General features: G+C 42.6%; 3 protein-coding genes across 3 annotated transcripts in view; all 3 read left to right on the forward strand.

The window, feature by feature from the left end:
- The window catches only part of LOC114768581 (protocadherin-10-like), a 46195-nt gene extending 27167 nt beyond the window's left edge, over nt 1-19028 (forward strand). The window contains exon 6 of the mRNA XM_028960937.1: nt 18689-19028. Within this exon, the coding sequence (XP_028816770.1) occupies nt 18689-18721 (33 nt within the window). The 3' untranslated portion in view covers nt 18722-19028. The remainder of the gene's footprint in view (nt 1-18688) is intronic.
- LOC114767954 (protocadherin alpha-C2-like) overlaps nt 1-19028 on the forward strand; it is a 34161-nt gene extending 15133 nt beyond the window's left edge. Inside the window, exons 2-3 of the mRNA XM_028959926.1 lie at nt 17652-17682; nt 18689-19028. Of these exons, the coding sequence (XP_028815759.1) occupies nt 17652-17663 (12 nt within the window). The 3' untranslated portion in view covers nt 17664-17682; nt 18689-19028. The remainder of the gene's footprint in view (nt 1-17651; nt 17683-18688) is intronic.
- Nucleotides 1794-4167, forward strand: LOC114767955 (protocadherin alpha-C2-like). The gene has a single exon (XM_028959927.1). It carries the CDS (start codon nt 1819-1821, stop codon nt 4165-4167), a length of 2349 nt encoding a protein of 782 aa, XP_028815760.1. The 5' UTR covers nt 1794-1818.
- Nucleotides 19029-22500: the final 3472 nt, after the last annotated feature.

The following is a 22500-nucleotide window of genomic DNA, read 5'->3' on the forward strand; positions in this document are numbered from 1 at the left end:
TATTTTTCATGTGGAGGCCAGAGACTCTGGTGTTCCCGCGCTCAGCAGTAACGTGACGGTTCACATCATTGTTATGGATCAGAATGACAATACTCCAGTTATAGTCTCCCCTTGGCGCGCACATGGATCAGTGGTGGAAGAGAAGATTGCGAGATCTACAGATAAGGGGACTCTGGTGGCCAAAGTCATCGCCATTGACAAGGACTCAGTGCACAACTCCAGAATAACGTACCAGTTCCTCCAGAACACGGATGCCACCTTGTTCAGTCTGGACCAGTACAATGGCGAGATCAGGACCACGAGGATGTTCAGCTACAGAGACGCGCGTCATCAAAGACTGGTGGTCATCGCCAAGGACAACGGTGACCCCGCTCTCTCTGCTACAGTCACCATCAAGCTCTCGACCGTGGAGACCGCCCTGAAATCCTATTCTGACCTGATTGAGGAGCCCCTCGAATACGACATTTTCTCCGATCTAAACCTTTATCTGGTGATAGGACTGGGTTCAGTATCGTTTCTGCTACTGATCACAATACTGGTCACCATCGTGCTGAAGTGTCAGAAGCCAAAGCCCAGCAAAGGCGCTCCTCCCTGCAGGAACAGCGTGATCAGCGAGAGGAACTCCACTATAGCCGACTCCACCCTGGTGTCCAACGACGCCTACTGGTACAGCTTGTTCCTAGCGGAGACGCGCAAAGGAAAGCTGGTGGTCAGACAGCCTGTGCCGAAGGGGGCGAGGTACGTCGTGTCCAGTATACCGAGGAGCACAGGAGTTACTGACACCAGCGACTCTGCTGCTTCTACTCTTCAGGTAAAAGACAATTTATTGCAACATCAGTAACGTGACAAAATACCTGCTACATTCTCATTCTGCTCTTTTCTTCAAACTTAGAAATAATTTATTTATTTTGCAAGCAGTAGCCTTAAACTCTGAGATGAGAGGGATATGTAACAATCCACACAGTTCCTGCTAAACGTTCCTGTTCAGTTTTTCTTGTTGGCCTGTAAATCCTGTGGTAGACTTAAAAACTAATCTACAATTGTTGTTAGTAAAACTAAAGTATAAAACGTTGTTTTATACACAAAAGAAAATAATTTATTTTACTTTAGTCTGTTAACATTCACATTTTTTAGAAAGGAAACCATTTACTTTTAAATTAGATTTTAGTCGACACTTTGTAATATACTGAGAAATATAAAATAAATTGTTTCTTTTTTTTTTCTTTTTTTTAAATAAAAGAGCCACTGCGCCACTGCCTTCAGCAACACGGACAGCTCCACTGTGACTAGTTCAGTGACTGTGTAGTTAATGAGGTAATTTATGAGAGACTGATTGGTAACGATTCTGAATCAGCATTTTTCTTACTTTTAATATGACAGATACAGTTCCACAAATTAAATGTTGTTATTTTCCGCCATGTTTTTTTTTTGGAGAACTGTCATTTGCCTAAAGGATTTTGTTTGCGTGATCAGAAAAATCATGTGTCCTCTGTTAAACATTTATATTTTGAAGCTTTTAAAATCGAATCTGATTTCGAGCACACAGAGTCGCTGTCCACCAAAAAAATGAAGTCTAAAGCAGAGACGCCAGGGTCGCCATGACAGTGCGTCACGGTCTGCAACGCGCAGCTCTCTCCAAACACAAAGCGCCGCGCATTACACCGGACCGGTCGTACCGTCCATTCGGTCCAATTCAACGTCGCTGTTTACGCCGCCGTTCCAAACGGAAACGCGCGTCCACATCAAACGATGGCGGGGCGTTTTATCGTACAACCCTGTACAAGGTACGTCTCGGTTTTACTCCTGTGCGTCTCGTTCATGGAGACCGTGTCTGCGGTGACACATTATTCCATTCCCGAAGAAATGGAAGCAGGATCTGTTGTGGCCAATTTGGCCACGGATTTGGGACTAGATGTGGACACGCTGCGCCAGAGGAAAGTGCGATTAGACATTCTCGCCAACAAAAAATATCTGGATATAAATAAAGACACGGGAGAACTGTATATTGTAGAGAAAATGGACAGAGAATTCTTCTGTCCCAGTAAGGCTGCGACAATTTGCTTTCTGAAACTGGATGCCATCATCGAAAGCCCCTTGCGTATTTTTAATATTGAACTGGAGATAACAGATATTAACGACAATGTCCCTCATTTCCGAAGGGACGTGATACACTTGGACATTTCCGAATCCACGCCAGTGGGGGAGCGTTTTTCCTTAAACAACGCGGTGGATCTCGACGTGGGAGTAAATTCGGTTAAAACGTATCACATAAGCGAGAGCGACCATTTCACCGTCGAGATCCAGACAGGCAGGGACGGTTCTAAGTTCGCAGATTTGATACTGAAGAGGGCTTTAGACCGAGAGGAGCAGGCCGTTCATGATCTGATTCTCACCGCCGTGGACGGCGGGGTGCCCGCGCGCTCCGGGACGGCCACCGTTACTGTGCGCGTGCTGGACGCCAACGACAACGCCCCTGCATTTGACCGTGAAAGTTTCACTATTAACCTGATGGAAAACTCTCCAATCGGCGGCCTCGTGGTGAAGTTAAATGCCACGGATTTAGATGAAGGCTCCAACTCGGAGATCGAGTTCTCCTACAGCCTGTACACGTCTGAAAAGACGCAGGAAACGTTCAGCTTAAATCAGAATAACGGTGAAATAAGGATCAAAGAAATTATTAATTATGAAGATTTTAAAATTTATGACATGGAGGTTATAGCAAAGGACAAAGGGAGCAATTCCTTATCAGGGAAGTGTAAATTAACCATTTTAATTACAGACATGAATGACAATCACCCTGAAATATCAATAAAGTCTTTTCAAAACCCAGTGAAAGAGGACGCGGCGATGGACACTGTAATAGCGGTTGTTAGTGTGAGTGACAAGGACTCTGGAGAAAATGGAGTGGTAGATGTGCACATTTCGGACAAGCTGCCTTTTGTGTTGAAGTCATCTTCGGATAACTATTATGAGCTGATAATATCAGAAACATTAGACCGTGAAAAAGCTTCGGAATACGATATAATGATCACCGTAACCGATAGAGGTTCCCCCCCTTTATCAGACAATGAAACCATCACGTTAGAAGTATTGGATGTGAATGACAATGTTCCGCAGTTCCCAAAAAGCTTCTACACTATACCTGTAATGGAGAATAATGCGCCTGGGGCTTTGCTGAGCTCCCTCACAGCTTTTGATCCAGACCTTCGTGAAAATCAATATCTCGTTTACTTTATTATAGAAAAGGAAATTCTCAACACTTCCGTGTCCATGCTGTTCTCTATTAACCCAGAGAATGGAAATCTTTATGCATTAAAGACATTTGATTTTGAGATTGAAAAGGAGTTTACTTTTCATGTGGAGGCCAGAGACTCTGGTGTTCCCGCGCTCAGCAGTAACGTGACGGTTCACATCATTGTTATGGATCAGAATGACAATACTCCAGTTATAGTCTCCCCTTGGCGCGCACATGGATCAGTGGTGGAAGAGAAGATTGCAAGATCTACAGATAAGGGGACTCTAGTGGCCAAAGTCATCGCCATTGACAAGGACTCAGTGCACAACTCCAGAATAACGTACCAGTTCCTCCAGAACACAGACGCCACCTTGTTCAGCCTGGACCAGTACAATGGAGAGATCAGGACCACGAGGATGTTCAGCTACAGAGACGCGCGTCATCAAAGACTGGTGGTCATCGCCAAGGACAACGGTGACCCCGCTCTCTCTGCTACAGTCACCATCAAGCTCTCGACCGTGGAGACCGCCCTGAAATCCTATTCTGACCTGATTGAGGAGCCCCTCGAATACGACATTTTCTCCGATCTAAACCTTTATCTGGTGATAGGACTGGGTTCAGTATCGTTTCTGCTACTGATCACAATACTGGTCACCATCGTGCTGAAGTGTCAGAAGCCAAAGCCCAGCAAAGGCGCTCCTCCCTGCAGGAACAGCGTGATCAGCGAGAGGAACTCCACTATAGCCGACTCCACCCTGGTGTCCAACGACGCCTACTGGTACAGCTTGTTCCTAGCGGAGACGCGCAAAGGAAAGCTGGTGGTCAGACAGCCTGTGCCGAAGGGGGCGAGGTACGTCGTGTCCAGTATACCGAGGAGCACAGGAGTTACTGACACCAGCGACTCTGCTGCTTCTACTCTGCAGGTAAGATGAGAGTTCATCACAAAAAATTCCAGACATTGGTTTTGGAACAACAGAAGATTTTTTTTATTCTCGCTTACAAAGGCCAAAAGTAATATATGTCTGTCTAATGTATCTATTATGTTTCTAATTGTTTTAAACTCAGCATTTTTATGTATTTAAAAGTAATTCAAAATGTACTCCATGAGTCGTTGCACAAAGCGTCGCTGTTCCCTTACAAATACCTCTCGATAGAATTGCTGTCGCCATGACAGTACGTCACATTTCTCTGTGGCTGGTGGTTGTGCTCAGAAAGACCTGCTATGAACGACGCACCAGCGTCTCATAGTACCTTCTCTTTCGGACCGATTTTTTCTTCATTTTTGCTGTGCTTTCCATTTGCTCTTTTTTAAGACACCGTTGATATAAAAAAAATCAACTAAAGATGGAGACGAGTTTAAACGTGCAGCGGAGGGCGAGGTATGTGTCGGTCCTGTTCCTTCTTTCTTCTGTCCTGAATTCAGCCTGTGCCGTGACGCATTATTCAATTCCGGAGGAGATGAAAGTGGGATCGGTTGTTGCCAACCTGGCGACAGATTTGGGACTCGATGTCAAATCGTTGACTTTGCGTAAAATGCGGTTAGATGTTCTCTCCAGTAAAAAATATCTGGAAGTGAACAAGGAGACGGGGGAATTGTATATTTTAGAGAGGATTGACCGCGAAACCCTCTGTCCTAGCCGTGTCCAGCTTACGACCGTATCAAATTGTTTTCTTAAATTGGACGTCACGATTGAGCAGCCGATACGAATGTTTAACATTGAAGTGGAAATAATTGACATTAATGATAACGCGCCACAATTCAGAAGAGACACGATGCACCTGGACATCTCCGAGTCGACCCCGGCCGGCGAGCGATTTTCCCTGAACAATGCCGTGGACCCCGATTTCGGGGCGAATTCCATTAAAACCTACCACCTGAGCGAGAGCGACCATTTCACCATCGAAATCCAGACAGGGAGGGATGGCTCGAAGTTTGCAGATCTGATACTGAGAAAGCAGCTGGACAGAGAAAAGCAAGCGAGCCACCACCTCGTCCTCACCGCTGAAGACGGCGGGGTCCCCGTGCGCTCTGGCACGGCTAACATCATAGTGCGCGTCCTGGACACGAACGACAACGCCCCTCGTTTCGAGAAAGACAACTTTAAAATAAACGTGACGGAGAACAGTCCCATCGGAAGTCTGGTTGTGAAATTAAATGCGACGGATTCCGACGAAGGGTCCAATGCGGACATAGAATACTCCTTCAGTCTTTATACGTCCGAGAAGACGCAGCAGGCGTTCACGTTAAATCCCAGCAATGGCGAAATCCGAATTAAAGAGACGATCAATTATGAAGACTTCAGAATTTACGACATGGAAATTATAGCGAAAGACAAAGGAGCAAATCCTTTGTCAAGTCAGTGCAAATTAACAGTTTTAGTAAGCGATATGAATGACAACCACCCCGAAATATCAGTAAAATCGTTTCAAAGCCCCCTGAAGGAGAACGTAGCGGTAGACACCTTGATCGCGGTGGTTAGTGTGACCGATAAAGACTCGGGCGACAACGGCGAAGTTGATATCAGCATTTCAGACAATTTACCATTTCGACTGCAGAAGACTTCGGATAATTATTACGAGCTGCTGGTAGCGAAACCTCTCGATCGTGAAAAAGTCCCCGAATATGAAATTACTTTCACCGTCACTGACAGAGGTTCCCCCCCGCTGTCGGACAACGAAACCGTGACGCTGGAGCTGCTGGACGTAAACGACAACGTGCCTCAGTTCACCCGGAACTTTTACACAATTCCGCTAACGGAGAACAACGCGCCCGGTGCGTCGCTCGGCTCCCTCACCGCTGTGGACCCCGATCTTCACGAGAACCAGTATCTCGTGTATTTCATAATCGAAAGGGAAATTATGAACACGTCCATGTCCATGCTGTTCTCCATCAACCCGGAGAACGGAAACCTTTACGCGCTTAAGACGTTCGACTATGAAATGGAGAAGGAGTTTCTTTTCCACATCGAAGCCAGAGACTCCGGCGTCCCCCCACTGAGCAGCAACGCCACAGTTCACATCATCATCATGGACCAAAACGATAACAGCCCGACCATAGTCTCCCCGTGGCGAGCGCACGGTTCCGTGGTGGAGGAAAAGATTCCGAGATCAACAGATAAAGGATCATTGGTGTCCAAAGTCATCGCCATTGATAAAGATTCTTTGCAGAATTCTCGGATAACGTACCAGTTCCTCCAGAACACGGATGCCACCTTGTTCAGCCTGGACCAGTACAATGGAGAGATCAGGACCACGAGGATGTTCAGCTACAGAGATGCGCGTCATCAAAGACTGGTGGTCATCGCCAAGGACAACGGTGACCCCGCGCTCTCTGCTACAGTCACCATCAAGCTCTCGACTGTGGAGACCGCCCTGAAATCCTATTCTGACCTGATTGAGGAGCCCCTCGAATACGACATTTTCTCCGATCTAAACCTTTATCTGGTGATAGGACTGGGTTCAGTATCGTTTCTGCTACTGATCACAATACTGGTCACCATCGTGCTGAAGTGTCAGAAGCCAAAGCCCAGCAAAGGCGCTCCTCCCTGCAGGAACAGCGTGATCAGCGAGAGGAACTCCACTATAGCCGACTCCACCCTGGTGTCCAACGACGCCTACTGGTACAGCTTGTTCCTAGCGGAGACGCGCAAAGGAAAGCTGGTGGTCAGACAGCCTGTGCCGAAGGGGGCGAGGTACGTCGTGTCCAGTATACCGAGGAGCACAGGAGTTACTGACACCAGTGACTCAGCTGCCTCTACTCTGCAGGTAAATTAATCATTTATTCGATTTAATTCACTCAAAATTGAGTCAAAGTCCCCAAAGAAAGCGCTCATGGTTCTGTTCTTTGCTTTTTACCACTGTTAGGCCAGTGGTGGCGTTTAAGGAACAAACTCGTAATCAGAAGGTTGCCGGTTCGAATCCTGACCTGCCAAAGCACCACTGTGGTGCTATTGAGCAAAGCACCGTTCCCACACACTTCTCCCCGGGCGCATGTCATGGCTGCCCATTGCTCACTAAGGGTGATCGGTTAAAAGCAGAGTGTTAGCAGAGATGCTTGCTGCAGCAGGTCTGCCGTGTGCATCAAGGAACTAGACAAAATAAGAACTATGAAGAAAAAAAAGAAACACGCAGTTTCAAACGTTTCCTCCTTCAGACGAGATTCAAACAGAAATTTATTTGTCCGTCACAGCACTCTGTATCGGTTGTCATTCATGCATAACAAAAATACACCACGTATAAAACAAACACCAAACATATGTACAATAAACAATAAAAAGCAATTATGTCAACACCCCCACTTGTTCTTTACGTTGTTATCTCACAAAATAATTGTTCATTATTTCTTTTTCTTGGCATCATACACATGCCTATTCTCCACATGCATATTCTCTTGTGTCATCACATCTGTTCAGTTGGACAATATTCCAAAAATATTTTTCCATCATTCATAGTCCTCACAAAAGGGTATTTTATTTCAACATGTTTGCATCTTTGCCTGCTCACAGGATTCATTGTCAATGCTATTGCTCCCTGGTTGTCTTCATATGCTACAGGTGCACTAAATATATACATTCTTGTGTAGTTGCAGCTAAAGTCAAGTACTCTGCTTCACAAGTAGATAGTGCAACGGTTTGCTGCTTTTTGGTTTTCCATGAAATCAAAGGTTCACTCACATTAAGGCTTATGCAGAACCCAGTTGTACTCTGCCTGTCTGTTACATCAGCAGCCCAGTCTGCACCTGCTATGCATATAGGCTCAGATTGTAATTTTCACATCTTCTGTAACACAAACCTTTTCCCTTCAAATATCTAAGTACATGTTTAGAAGTCCAATGCTCCTGTGCTGGCTCAGTGAATTACTGTGACAATTTACTTACTACAAAACTCAGATCAGGTCTTGTACATGTAGTGAGTCAGATCAGGCTGCCTACAGCTTCCCTGTATTTTCTGACATCCCTCATAATTTCTGTGCTAGTGTAGTCTTATTTGTTCACAAGGTGTTACTCTTGGCTTACAAAAGTGCATGTCAAACCTTTCCGGTATTCTTTCCGCATACCTCTTTTGTGACATTTCACACATTCATTGTTCTGTTCAAAATCGATACTAAGAAAATGTTTCAGTTTACTCAAGTCTTTCATCTTTACAACTTTCAATGCATCTCCATCACTGGCAGCATTGATCATATCATCTATCCCCACAATCACAATCACCTTTTCATTTTTTGTATCCTTTGTGTAAACACAATGATCTGCAGGATTTTGCACAAAACCATTTTCATTAAGGTGCTCATGCAACATCATTTTTCATTTTCTACCTGATTGTTTTAACCCATACAATGACTTGTTCAGGTTATACCCATCAACATAATTTTTGACTGCATATACCCATTTACCCCCCACTTTTTTCTTACCATCAGGCAATTGAGTTAGGTTAGATGTATCATTATCTTTCAATGATTGCATTTCCTCATCCATTGCTTTAACCCACTCTTTGGAGTTTGATGAAGTTACAGCTAACTTCTTAAATGTGAGGGTTTATTGCACATCACTTTGTAGCAATAATGTATGTTGGTTAGAACCATCTTCTCCTCCTGATGTATAGTCATTTAAGTAAGATGGCTTCTTTCTTACTCTAGAAGGGTATAACTTGGGATCATGGTTAGTCTCATATCTCTGTGTTTGGCTATCCAGTTCAATTGTTTCTACTGACACATTGCCCTGTGTATGTCCTGAGCTTATTTGAGGATTTTGTCTGATTTTGCTGGATCTATTTGGCACCCCATAAACATCATCATCATCATCAGGTGTCATGACTCATGCTGTGTCTCCTGATCTATGACAGTTTTGGTCAAGAATTTCACCAATCTGTGTTATCTTCCCACTTTCCGGATAATATACCATGTAGGCTGGGCTATTCTTATTGTACCGTACAAAAATTCCCTTCTCACAATTTGGATCGAGTTTTCTAATATCCTGTTTGATAGAAAAGTATTGATCCAAATGTATGCATTCTAGACAGATGTGGTTGTCTCCCTGTCAGAATTTGGTACGTCTGTTAAAGCCTCTGCTTCTTCTTACAGCAGCTGTCTGTACTGCATAAGTCCACAATTCCTTCAACAGCTCGCTTTCTATTAGCATGCATCGGGCCATGTCAAACAATGTCTGCCAATTTCTTTCAGCAGTGCCATTTTCATGTCTAATGCCATATTTGTTCAATAGGTTTTGGTAGTTCCTCCCCATAAATTCTGCACCATTATCAGACCTAGTGCACCTAACCTTTCCATATGGGCCAGTATCAGCAAGAAACTTCTCTGTTGAGGATACTGTGTCACTCTTCTTTTTTTCAGAAAGTAAAAAAAAATTCAGTCAAAATAATCATCAGTGAATGATAATGCAAATTTGTATCCATCTCTGGACTCTGGATCTATCGGTCCTGCTAGATCTGTATGCACAAACTCTAGAACTGTTTTGTCTCTCACATCAGGCTCCCCTTGAATACACACTTCACACTATTGGTCAGATGTGTTTGGTTTTCCCTTAATTTTCATACCTTCAACAACAGCTTGCAGTTTCAGAATGCCCCAGAATCAGTGCCATGTCTGCATATCATAAAAACCCTTGCACTGGTCATCACATTCATCATTTACAATCTGCAAGTAATAGAGTCTATTATGCTCATGAATGTGGAATCTTGTACTGTCTTTGTGTTGAAGAAAATTTCTGCGTTGCTTGAAGTCTCTGGTCGCTCTGTTGGTAGTAGCTGCTTTCACAGAAAATATGTCCTGCGGGTATGAAGGGATGAACAAGGCTTGTTTATCGACCAAGCAGAACTCGGCGTCACCTCTGCACTCCGCGACGCTGTGGCACCTGGTGCCATCAGCTAACTCCACACAGTGCGTCTCGCCCTGGGAACTGTCATCAAACTTTTTAAACCTAGAGATATCGGTGGCAACATGTGAAGTTGCTCCATCTTTATACCACGGGTTGTTTTAATCACCGCTTTCTCATCATTCATCAGGAACGTGTACTCTATGTTCGTTTCCTCTGATGCTTTCAGCTCGTCATCGCATCACTGTTTCCGTCTACATGTCTTGATGTGTGAAACTTTAACACCGTCTACACCACTGTTTGCCTTGGCATGTCTTGGCTTTGTGTCCTTTTAAGCCACATCCGAAGCACACGATCTCCAGACTTTCGGATCCCCGGTAACTTGTGCTCACCGAACCAGGCCTCACACTTGCCTGCAGTCACGCTCTCATTACGCTGTCCTCTGGCACCATCTCGCACATCTTCTCTGTATCCTTGTAACTGCGTAGTTTAGTTTTAAAGTCAGCAAAAGGTATTGGCTCCTCACTTTGCATGACATGGATTACAAATGGTTTGTATGCTTCTGGAAGGCCTTTCAAAATCATTTTTTCCTTTGTCTGCATAATACCCTCTCTGAATCTGTAACACTTTTCACCCATTATCTGCTGCCTGTCAGATTACCAACGACAGAGTTTTATCATCTAGAAACTGAATCAGCTCTGCTTATGCCCTTGCATTTTTCTCCTCGTCTTCTTCATCGTCCTCTGGTTCCCTTAAAATGGTTTCTTTTAGCCCTTGCAACAGAAGGTGGCCCAAAAATTTCGTCTCCCATAGCTCATAGTTCTTTTCATTGCTGTCAAAAACGATCTGGCCGCTTTTCTCGGTGACCTTTCCACTCATGGTACTAGCTTTACAGCTAACTCTCACCAGACACGCGGCGCGTTGCAAAGTTTCTCTCGGTGAAAAAAAAAGGAATGCTGAGGAAAATCATCTCTTAATTCACACTGGTCCCATAACCTGTTAGCAGAGATGCTCGCTGCAGCAGTTCTGGCCTGTAATAAAAAAAAACATTTCCTTGTTCAGACGAGATTTGACTGAGCAGAACTTTACACACGCACACACACAGACAGAACATGTTTGTAACAGTGCTCTCTATTGGCTGTCACTCCTGCATAAAAAATACACCACATATAAAACACATATATGTACAGTAAACAATCACTCATGTCAACAAAGAGGACACACTCTGTTGTGTGCACCGTGTGCTGTGTATCACTTCACTTTCACTAAAATACAGCTGGGTGATGGTCCTTTCACACTCATTTACAGCATTTATCAGACACCCTTATCCAGAGCGACTTATAATCAGTATTTACAGGGACAGTCCCCCCTGGAGCAACTTAGGTTAAGTGTCTTGCTCAGGGACACAATGGTAGTAAGTGGGATTTGAACCTGTGAACTTCTGGTTCACAGGCGGGTGTCTTACCCACTACGCTACTAAAATTACTCATGTAATCATACGACTTTTTTGGTTTTGTGGTGATTTGTTTGTAAATGCGCAACGAGTCGCTGTTCCCCAGGAAAACTCGGTGGCGCTGTGACGATTTCTACGTCAGTGCTGCCGCGTTGCGCACAGAAAGCGCAGGTCCGCATTTCGCGTCCCGACCCGCGTCCGAGGTCCATGACGATGGCGTCTCGATCTCACCGCCAGATTTGGCGAAGGTATGTCGCGCTTTGTCTACTTCTCTCTGCCGCGCTGAGAACCGCGTCGGCTGTCACGCATTATTCTGTCCCGGAAGAAATGGAGGAGGGCTCCGTGGTGGCTCATCTAGCCTCCGATTTGGGGCTGGACGTAAAGAATCTGCTGAAACGGAACGTACGGCTGGACGTCATCGCAAATAAGAAGTACATGGAGATCAACAAAGCTTCGGGGGAGCTATATATCGCGCAGAAGATCGACAGGGAATACCTGTGCACGATGAAAACATCGTCATGCATCCTTAAAATGGACGTCACCATCGAAAATCCGATCAGACTTTTCAACATAGAGCTCGAAATTCTGGACATAAACGACAACGCACCTCATTTTCGAAGAGATACGATGCACCTCGACATTTCGGAGTCCGCGTCAGTAGGTGAACGCTTCTCGTTAACGAACGCCGTGGACCCGGACATCGGCTCCAATTCGGTGAAGACTTATCTTTTGAGCGACAGCGATCATTTCGACATCGAAATACAGACGGGCCGGGACGGGTCCAAGTTTGCGGACCTCGTTCTGAAAAAGGCTCTAGACCGAGAGAAGCAGGCTGTTCACAGCCTGATTCTAACGGCTGTAGACGGCGGGGTGCCCGCGCGTTCCGGTACCGCCAGCATCACTGTGCGCGTGCTGGACACCAACGACAACGCCCCTCGGTTCCATAATCAAACGTACACCATCAATTTGATGGAAAACTCTCCGATTGGAAGCCTCGTCATTAAATTGAACGCAACGGACGACGACGAAGGCAGCAATTCCGAAATCGAGTACTCCTTCAGTCTGTACACTTCTGAAAAAACCCAGCAGACATTCAGTCTAGATTCTATCAATGGTGAAATCAGAGTGAAAGAAATGGTCAATTATGAAGACTTTAAAATATATGATATGGAGATTATAGCTAAAGATAAAGGAACAAATCCATTGTCTGGAAATTGCAAACTAACCATTTTAGTAGCAGATATGAATGACAATCACCCTGAAATTTCCATTAAGTCATTCCAAAGTCCAATTAAAGAGGATATTCAAGTCGGGACTGTAATTGCCGTGGTCAGTGTGAGTGACAAAGACACAGGTGACAATGGAGTCGTGGATGTCACAGTTTCAAAAAAGTTACCATTTACCCTAAGCAAATCTGCAGACAACTATTACCAGCTTATAGTGTCTGAGCCCCTAGATCGCGAAAAAGTTCCAGAGTATGAAATTACTTTTACAGTCACTGATAGAGGTTTTCCTCCGCTCTCTGACAATGAAACAATGACCTTGGAACTACTCGATGTTAATGACAATGTACCACAATTCTCCAAAAACTTTTATACTATAGCTGTGATTGAGAATAATGCGCCTGGGGCTTTGCTGAGCTCACTCACAGCGTTTGATCCAGACCTGCATGAAAATCAGTATCTTGTTTACTTTATTCTTGAAAAAGAAATTGCAAACACATCAATGTCGATGCTTTTCTCAATAAATCCAGAAAATGGAAATCTTTACGCTCTGAAGACTTTTGATTATGAAATTGAAAAGGAGTTTCTTTTTCACATTGAGGCCAGAGACTCTGGTGTTCCTGCGCTCAGCAGTAACGTGACGGTTCACATCATTGTTATGGATCAGAATGACAATACTCCAGTTATAGTCTCCCCTTGGCGCGCACATGGATCAGTGGTGGAAGAGAAGATTGCGAGATCTACAGATAAGGGGACTCTGGTGGCCAAAGTCATCGCCATTGACAAGGACTCAGTGCACAACTCCAGAATAACGTACCAATTCCTCCAGAACACGGATGCCACCTTGTTCAGCCTGGACCAGTACAATGGAGAGATCCGGACCACGAGGATGTTCAGCTACAGAGACGCGCGTCATCAAAGACTGGTGGTCATCGCCAAGGACAACGGAGACCCCGCACTCTCTGCTACAGTCACCATCAAGCTCTCAACCGTGGAGACCGCCCTGAAATCCTATTCTGACCTGATTGAGGAGCCCCTCGAATACGACATTTTCTCCGATCTAAACCTTTATCTGGTGATAGGACTGGGTTCAGTATCGTTTCTGCTACTGATCACAATACTGGTCACCATCGTGCTGAAGTGTCAGAAGCCAAAGCCCAGCAAAGGCGCTCCTCCCTGCAGGAACAGCGTGATCAGCGAGAGGAACTCCACTATAGCCGACTCCACCCTGGTGTCCAACGACGCCTACTGGTACAGCTTGTTCCTAGCGGAGACGCGCAAAGGAAAGCTGGTGGTCAGACAGCCTGTGCCGAAGGGGGCGAGGTACGTCGTGTCCAGTATACCGAGGAGCACATGCGGTACTGAGACCAGCGATTCTGCTGCGTCTACTCTGCAGGTAACACAATTCTGTTTCTTTTTTTTTTTTTTTTGATTACTTTGAATGAGTGACACTCATTACCAGGAACAGTTGTAGCTGGCGCTACACTTGGGCAAGAGGGGGCAATGCCTTCTTAAACAAACGCCCTGCTTCTCAACTTTTAGAAGTTGAGAAAGAAAATAATTGATTACTAGTCGTAAGAGTAAAATACCTGTTTGAAAATTTGATGCCTATGGTGAGGTTTGTCTTCATTGCTCAAACATGGATCTGAAGTTAAAATAGCAGCACATGGAATCTCTGCTCATTCAGCTGTGGCAGACACAAGAAACCTTTTTAATGTGGTTTGAATGTCGCCTACTTATCATGACTGGAACAACAGGGAGAAAAGTTATTTATAGTGCTAAATCAAATGAATTTTGTGACACCCCAGTGTACATGTGTGTAGGTTTAGGGTTAGAATTAGAGCTATCAGTTTGCTATTGCTATTCTGATGCTAGAACACTGCAGATATGGTAGAACACCTCCTTTTTTTCTTTTTTCTTTTTCTATGGCCAAACCAGCATGTTTCACTTTGTCAGCATCACTACTGATGTGGGTTCTTCGTCTGCTTCCAATGTGTTCATGTTGCTTGTGTAGCATAAGCAGTCAGGTCACATCCAAGAATCAGGACTGTTCAATGTGCACATATACATTTTTTTGCATGTGATTTATTTGTACAGTTTGAGCTGGGTGTTTACCTTATGACAGGAAACAACCAGAAAAACCGAACAGCGTAAATTAGATTGAGGCTTAGAGGAAGCATCAAATCTCTGTCTTAGTGACTTGTGAGATAATTAACAACTAAAAGTACATCTATATTTGTACCGTCAGCGGAATTGTAGTCCATTGTTCTTCTCTCAGTTTGGGTCTCATAGAGAAGTGTTTCTTTCTCGATTCCACAAGCACAACTGTCAGCCTGTCTGTTGCATAGAGCTGACTGGAGGAACCAGACACAAAGTAAAACTTAATTACTTTACACCCCAGTAACTATGCCAACCCTTTTTTGGGTAATATTGGCAATCGTGAGAGGTGCAACCTTGTATAATCCAGGTCCAAAAAGTAAAATCCCTCAACAGGATTTTTCTAAAAATAAAAGTTAACCCTCATAATTGCTCTTTATTAATTAAACTGAACCCAAATGGGGAGCAAGAGTTGCCTTTGATTTACCCACATATGGGATGTGGGTAATAAATAAGACCAGAACCAACATGGACCTCAATAAGATTAATTAGTTCTTGTTGATTTAATTTCTTTCTTTCATAGTTTAACAGCAATTACTAGTTGTTAATTAAATGCTTTAGAGAGTTTGTATTCTCTCCATCCATTTCAGAGTTAAATTTGTAAGACATTAGTTTTGAATCACAATGACTCTGCCCATCCTCAGGTAACAAGCAAATTTAGGCTGTACACAGGTACCAGACAACTTAATATGACGAGTAGGATTTACCAACCATCATGTAAAAGACTCAGACTAACATGGACCTCTGCAGCTTTTCTGATTTAGGTGGTAAAGCTTGTTTTTCAGTTTTACCATTGGGATGAGCTGATATTAGTTTCTCATTAACTTTACTGTTTGGGTTTAGGTTAGTAAAAGCACTAGTGGTTATTATGTGTACTTGATATACGTTATTATACACATATTCTTTACAGAATATTATATCAATAGGCATATAAATTTATCCTGACTCTAAACCAAACTAAAAGTAGTACGGAAAGAATCAGCAAGCAGAACAGAGCCAACAAGACACAACTTTAATATAATAGAAAAGCCATTGAGGTTCATGTTGGTCTGAGTCTTTTACATGACTGTTGGTAAATCAGGGGCTACTCTTCCTCCCCATATGGGTTCAGATTAATTAATCAAATTAATTACATTTATGTTATTTGTCACGTAAATTACCAGAACAGTACAGTGCTTGAAACCTCTTGATGGAAAATCCTGGTGTGAGAAAATGTGTTTTTCAGCTTGATTATACACCTTCAGAGAAGTGTTTTATTTGGGTTTGTATATATTTAATAATAGTCCATCCAACTAAGTTAAAATGTTATGTTTTTAGTTAATATGATGAGGAATATTTTATTTTTAAGTTACGTGGTCAGGGGGTTTGTGTGCCAGTTACCCTAAACTCAGCTTTCAGGTGGGACGTACAAGATGGACAGGTCTAGGGTATAGTGCAATCCAGATTGCTACAAAAAATTGTGTCTAATGGTCGAAAGCAACATGCTAGTACGGAACCCTCTAAAGGTGTTGAAGCAGGAGGTTCACACACTGCTCTCCACTGTATGTGCTATCTACCATTACAAGGATTTCTGTTATATCATGTATTCAGTTACTGTGAATTAACCTTCTTTAACTGATGAATTTTAAGTAAACTCATAAATACACATGGAGACTTTTTTAAATCAGTTTATGGTGAGCATAAATTCAAACAATAAATCTTCAGAAGCCACTAATATCTTACATTTTACTTAAGAAATTCCTTTATACCCTCATAATTGCTCTTTATACCCTTATAATTATTCTCGAAGTGAATATTTATTTTGGAGATTCATGGGTTATGTTCATGCAGATCAATGTTATGTGCAAAGGTGAAATTAATTGTATAAATGCATTGTGAATTTCTTTTGTGTCATATGAAAATGTCTCCTGTCCATGTAAACACATCTTGGACAATTCTGTCTCTCAGTTGATAATGTTTTGGAGGGTGTGATGTATAGTGATGCATCTTTTGGTTTGGACACATTATTTTACAGTAACAGAAGACTCAATGTCATGTCACCTTACAGGTCATGGCTGTGCTAGTGCTATGGGATGTCACTGTTCAATGTAAAAATAAAAAGGATTTCAAATATTCACAGTTGGCTTTGAATATGTATTTTTATTCCTAGATTTTACTACTTGATTTTACCACTTCAGTACTATTCAGTAATATTACCATCCATTTTTCCAAGGGTTACAATGCATTTTGCACAACTGTTACTATATAATTTAAATGGTTTTTCAGAAAGGGTTGCTATTGAAGGACTGGTAAGTATCTATAAAGCAGAAAAATGTCTACCTCTTTCCTCCAGCTTCTCTCTCTGTATCTTTCCCCTCTGTCTGCCACCCCTCCCCCCTGCCTGCCTCTGTGTGTGTGTGTGTGTGTGTGTGTGTGTGTGTGTGTGTGTGTGAGAGAGAGAGAGAGAGAGAGAGAGAGAGAGAGAGAGAGAGAAATGCACAGGAAAGGACAGCAAAGGTCTGGCATGTTTTCCTTGATAAAGTTTAGGCATTTCAGTGGGCTATAGTGCTGTCCTGTGTGTTACCTTGTATCACCCCTGCCTAATAATCTGTAAAATATTTACATTATTTATTTTTCTCTTGAAACGGTGCTGCTCTGTTTTAAGCATGATTGAAATGACAGTTTGAAATAAGTCTTCAAATAGGCTTCCTTCTCTGTGTGATTGTTTGACTAACCTGACCAATGAAATGCTTCTTTCTTTTTGTTTCCGTTCTGAAGTACTCAAAATGAAGTCCCTTCACAGCCGGAGGTATGCAGCCCTCTCCATCTTTAGGAGCCCCTGAATGACCACCACCTTAACACAGTGCTTAGCTTTGATTTTTGTTGTGGGTTTTGTGAATGGAGTTGTTTTGTGCTACCTGGATTTAAGGGGATCTTTGTATTATATATTATATATATATATAGCCCCAGATATGCTTGTCAAGTATCGTATCAGAACTTGATTAGGGTTTTGAATGGCATCTTGGCTCTTTTTGTGGGTCATCCTTATCTGCTAGTGAATCAGTGGTGCTTTAAATGGCATTGATGTTTGGTGGGTGTTTCACTTCCTCCAAAAAATGTATTTTTCTTTTTTGAAGAAAAACAACAAAATGTAATCTGTTTGGCAGAAGCTTTAGTGGTAGCCCAGATTGAGGTGGGGATTAGGGTATGGCACTCTCTCCTCACTGATTTTTGTGCACATACACCTGACCCACATGATGCAGTCAGTCCCCTGTTAAATCTGTACTCATCACTGGAGCATCAGAGTAACACAAATAATCCCAACACATGGTGGAAATTCAAATACAAGCTCCACAGTCAAAATCGGAGGCCTACCTGGCCATATGCATGATGTTTATTAATGTTTGTTCATATTATGCACACATCAGATGTCTGTGTATGTATTTAGCCTGTTTGTTGTGTTGAGTTATTTTGTCTATGACTGTGGTATAATTAAACAACTAATGAATTAACCAATAAACCGATAATGAATTTCCTGATTCTTCCTTATGAGGATTGGAATAAAGTAATAATTACCCTAGACTCCTTCATTGCCTCCACTCCCACACCATATGTCATTTTTGAGCATGACTGTCACTGGTTATATCCTCAGTCATCACCCGGATGCCCAAGGCTCCCAGCCTCCCTATTTTAATTGTGCCTGAAGCCCCATGTTTGACTGACAGGTCTCGGGTGCATGAGACTTATTCAGATTCTGGATTTCACTGGATGGATGTCGTCAGGCTGAGCTCTGTTTTATACCTTCTTCTTCACAGGCATCCACCACCACCAGCAGCAGTTCCTCTTGAGGCCCCTCCCCCCTTCTGCTGGAGTGACGTCAGGAGGGATGCAGAAAATGCCATGGATCGCTCAAATTCTAGAATTTTACTCGCCTACACAAAGACACACACACTACCTTGACACCCACATCATCATGGTGATGACACATATCTGTCCCATATCTGCCTGTAACCTCACCATTCAGTCAGTGCTTCACTCTGTCTATACGCATGAGTCTGCATGGCTGACTTCCAGTAGTGGGTCCTTTCATATTAATGAGACAACAGAAAAAGAGAATCTGCAAAACATGAATATGGCGGGACAAAAAAAAAAAAACTGAATGATGAAACATGGAAAACATGAAAAGGAGTTTGGAATCTGCCTTGGAACATTGAGAAAAAAAGTGCACATGTTTGATATTTGTTTGTTTTATTTCATTCCATGATTTGGTGGAGACACATCAATATCCTCCCACATCAAATGGTCTACAAACCATGAGTGCAACTGGGATGAAAAGAAATTGGGACATACTGCTCAGGCCATCAAACAAAAGACTCAAATACTGACACACCCTCTGCACCCCCATCCCCCAAACACACACCCACACACGAAAATGCTGGCCAAGTATTAAAATATTTGTGAACTCATTAATGGAGTTAATAGCTGGCTTTATGGGTGTTTAGTTACAGAAACCGTCTACAGAACAACCTGAAGTAAGGACTTGACATTTCATTATCCACTGCATGCTCATCTGGTGCCGTCTTGCTTTATAACTCACATGTGTCAAATGACCAAGATGGACTGGGCTGTAACTGCTCTTCTAAGAGTTATAGCATTTCTTACGTTATTTGTTTTGCCTTTTGTATCAATATGTTAACATTGCATTAATGCCATTTTTTTTTCTTTTATCCGATAAATGATAAATGGGTGCAGTTGATGTTTTAAAGTAAAATTCTTGCAGTAATGGTTACTGCATATTTACAGTGTATTAACAATGAAAACATTATTACTTTTTGGTATGGGTTTAGCAGTTCATGTAAATTTACCATGCTCTTTTACAATGGTTTTGCTGTTGCTGCTTTTCTTTTTTCTGCAAGATCATCAATGTGCTTAATATTGTAGTGGTGCAATATTTAGATGTACTTTTATACAGTATAATAAGGTGTTGTTAAAGCATTGCTGTGTTAATAATGTTCACAACTGAGACTGAATGCTTTCCTAGTCACCCAGACAGGAGTGAAAAGTTTATGAAGGGTCAAATAACTGCACAGGTGTGTCTTTATTCTGCTTACCTGTTTCACCCTTTCTGCACTACACATGGGCTTTGCTGAATCACATGTGATGGAGAAGAAACAAAGCTGTGCAGATACCCGTTTTTCATAGTCACAGTGTCCAAAATGCTTTTTTTTTTTTCATTCACATGGAAGACAGTATGTTTGACCCCAAATTGGTTGCATATTTATACTGAGGGTTAAACAGGCCCTGACATGGCTTACTGGTTTGTAATAGATGTGCTCTCAGTGTGACAGCCATACTGCCTACCAGTGGAGAGTGGAGGAGAGAGTGAGAGAGAGACAGACAGCAAGGAATGGATGCTGTGGCCAGGACAGTCTCAGCAGAGGGGGGATGTGCACATTGCAGAGGAGGAGCATTAATGCTGATTCTGATGGATATAATCTTCAGACACCAATTTTTTCAGCATACATATTTGGCTCATTTTGAAACAGGCCTCACACACTCTAGTCATGAAATTATTTTATCATAAAGCCTTGTGTGGCATTAGATGAAAAATCTTCTTAGAGTGAACAATTTCATTCTGTGTGTCTCAGTTCAGTCCCCTGTGCACTAATGTTCAGACAGGGGGTTATAGACACACACACATAGTCAAACCCCTGAACAACTGGTTCTGAGAAAGCTATTCAAGCTACATGATTCTAGCCTCTTCTAGTATTTATTGCAATGTTGTATGGAGACCCCCCTTTTTACATGTGTGCACACACACACACAAACACGCGAGCTCACACACACTCAAAACGATCACATTTGACAAACAGCAAAAACAGGAAATTAAACATTGTCTATGTTTTGTTATGGTTTGCATTAAAATGCTATGTGTAAGTTCTGTGGACTCAACGATATTTTCTATAAATGACTAAAGCACATTACCTGCCAGTCAGCAGGTTCAGATTCATCAGAACGTACACAAAGAGCTATTTGCTGTTGCTAGTTGTGATTCTGTGCTGCAGCAAAATTTCCTAAACATTTTTTTTTATCTTTGAGGCTCTTTTGGTCCCATGATACTGTAACATGTGTGGTTTAGGCCTGTCTAATTTACCCCTCCCTGGTGTATACGTGTACAAGGGTGTGAGTGCATGAGTCTTTGTTAGGATGAAGGGGGTGGGGGTTGGGCGTGCCTGTCTGGTATGATGCGGATTGCTTGATGGAGATGAGATCACCCCATCAGATGATGTAATGTTGCTATAGGACATATTTTAGCATGAGTAATTTGTTTTTTTAATTGTTTCAATTTTAGCACAATAAATTCTTAAATTCAAGTTAATCATATTGCCATTTTATTACAAATGCTAATGTGTGAATAAAGCTTCAAGATTCTGGCTAATGCCAATGTGTCTGTCAGATAAATTCCCTTGACTGGTGTACTGAGCTCCATGTTCCTCCTGACCTACATTTAAAGAGACTGCAGATGTATGTGCTGCAAACACACACAGACACGCACACACACACAGGCTGATTTTTTTTTCTTGCTGTTCTTCTCAGCCTTGTCAGCTTCATGATTGTTGCCATTAGCAACCCACCTTTTTAATTGCCTCTCTTGCTTTCTCTCTCTCTCTCTCTCTCTCTCTCTTTCTCTCTTACTGACACACACACACACACACACACACACAGCGGCGCCGCAGTAAGGATCTGACATCTTGTTACTAGGCGACGGCTGTCTCCTAGTAACAATAGTGAAATGGGCGGGGCAGGATGCAGCAGCCATTATAATAACGAATTTTTAAGGTAAAACACATGCTGTAACATTGTATACGCAAGCTCGCTCTCACTTCGAGCGGACAATGACCTTGTCTCTGGAAGAGGCCGTCATTCCCGGTGGCCCGTTGCCATGGTGATGCAGTGCAGGGAGAGGGGTGCGGTGCAGACTGCTCAAGCAGCCTGTAATGTGATATCCTACGAAGCACATCTGGTTTAATGTCAGGCATTTTCTCTCATATACAGTGAAGAAAACGTGTTCATAATAAATATGCAGACCGGACATGAGACCCATGTTCCGTTTTGTCCCGAAAGTCTTATACTACCGCAATGTGACATTTAGTTAAATAAAAATAAAAAACAATATCTGTGTGTCTGAAGGTATCTCACAGTAACCAGTTGCAAAAAAGCCAGTTGCTTGCCAGCCAAATATTTGAAAGTGCTAAATGATTAGTGCCAAAGATGACGTTAAAATGCCGTAGGTGGGGACTTGAATGTGCACCAAACACTATGGCCACTAAGGGTCGCTGTCTGCAAGCCTCAGAGACAAAATTCTACATGGTCTACAAAACTATTTGTAATAGGTTTTATAGTAACGCGAGAGAAATGTTAAATCTAATATAATTAATGTCATATATACATATAAGATATAAATCTATTATATTTATATGTAATATTAAATATAATACAAGTATATAATATAATAAATAATATAATATGATTTGATGTATGCTTAGGGTCATTGTCATAATGAATGGTGAAAATCCTCTTCATCTTAAGCATTTTAAAAAGGTAGGTACATATTTTTCTAATAAAG

Source organism: Denticeps clupeoides, chromosome 18 (genome assembly GCF_900700375.1).
Source record: "Denticeps clupeoides chromosome 18, fDenClu1.1, whole genome shotgun sequence".
Lineage (NCBI taxonomy): Eukaryota > Metazoa > Chordata > Actinopteri > Clupeiformes > Denticipitidae > Denticeps > Denticeps clupeoides.

Excerpts from the sequence above, each read along its gene's own strand:
- LOC114767955 (XM_028959927.1), top strand. The coding sequence starts at position 1,819 with ATGGAGACCGTGTCTGCGGTGACACATTATTCCATTCCCGAAGAAATG.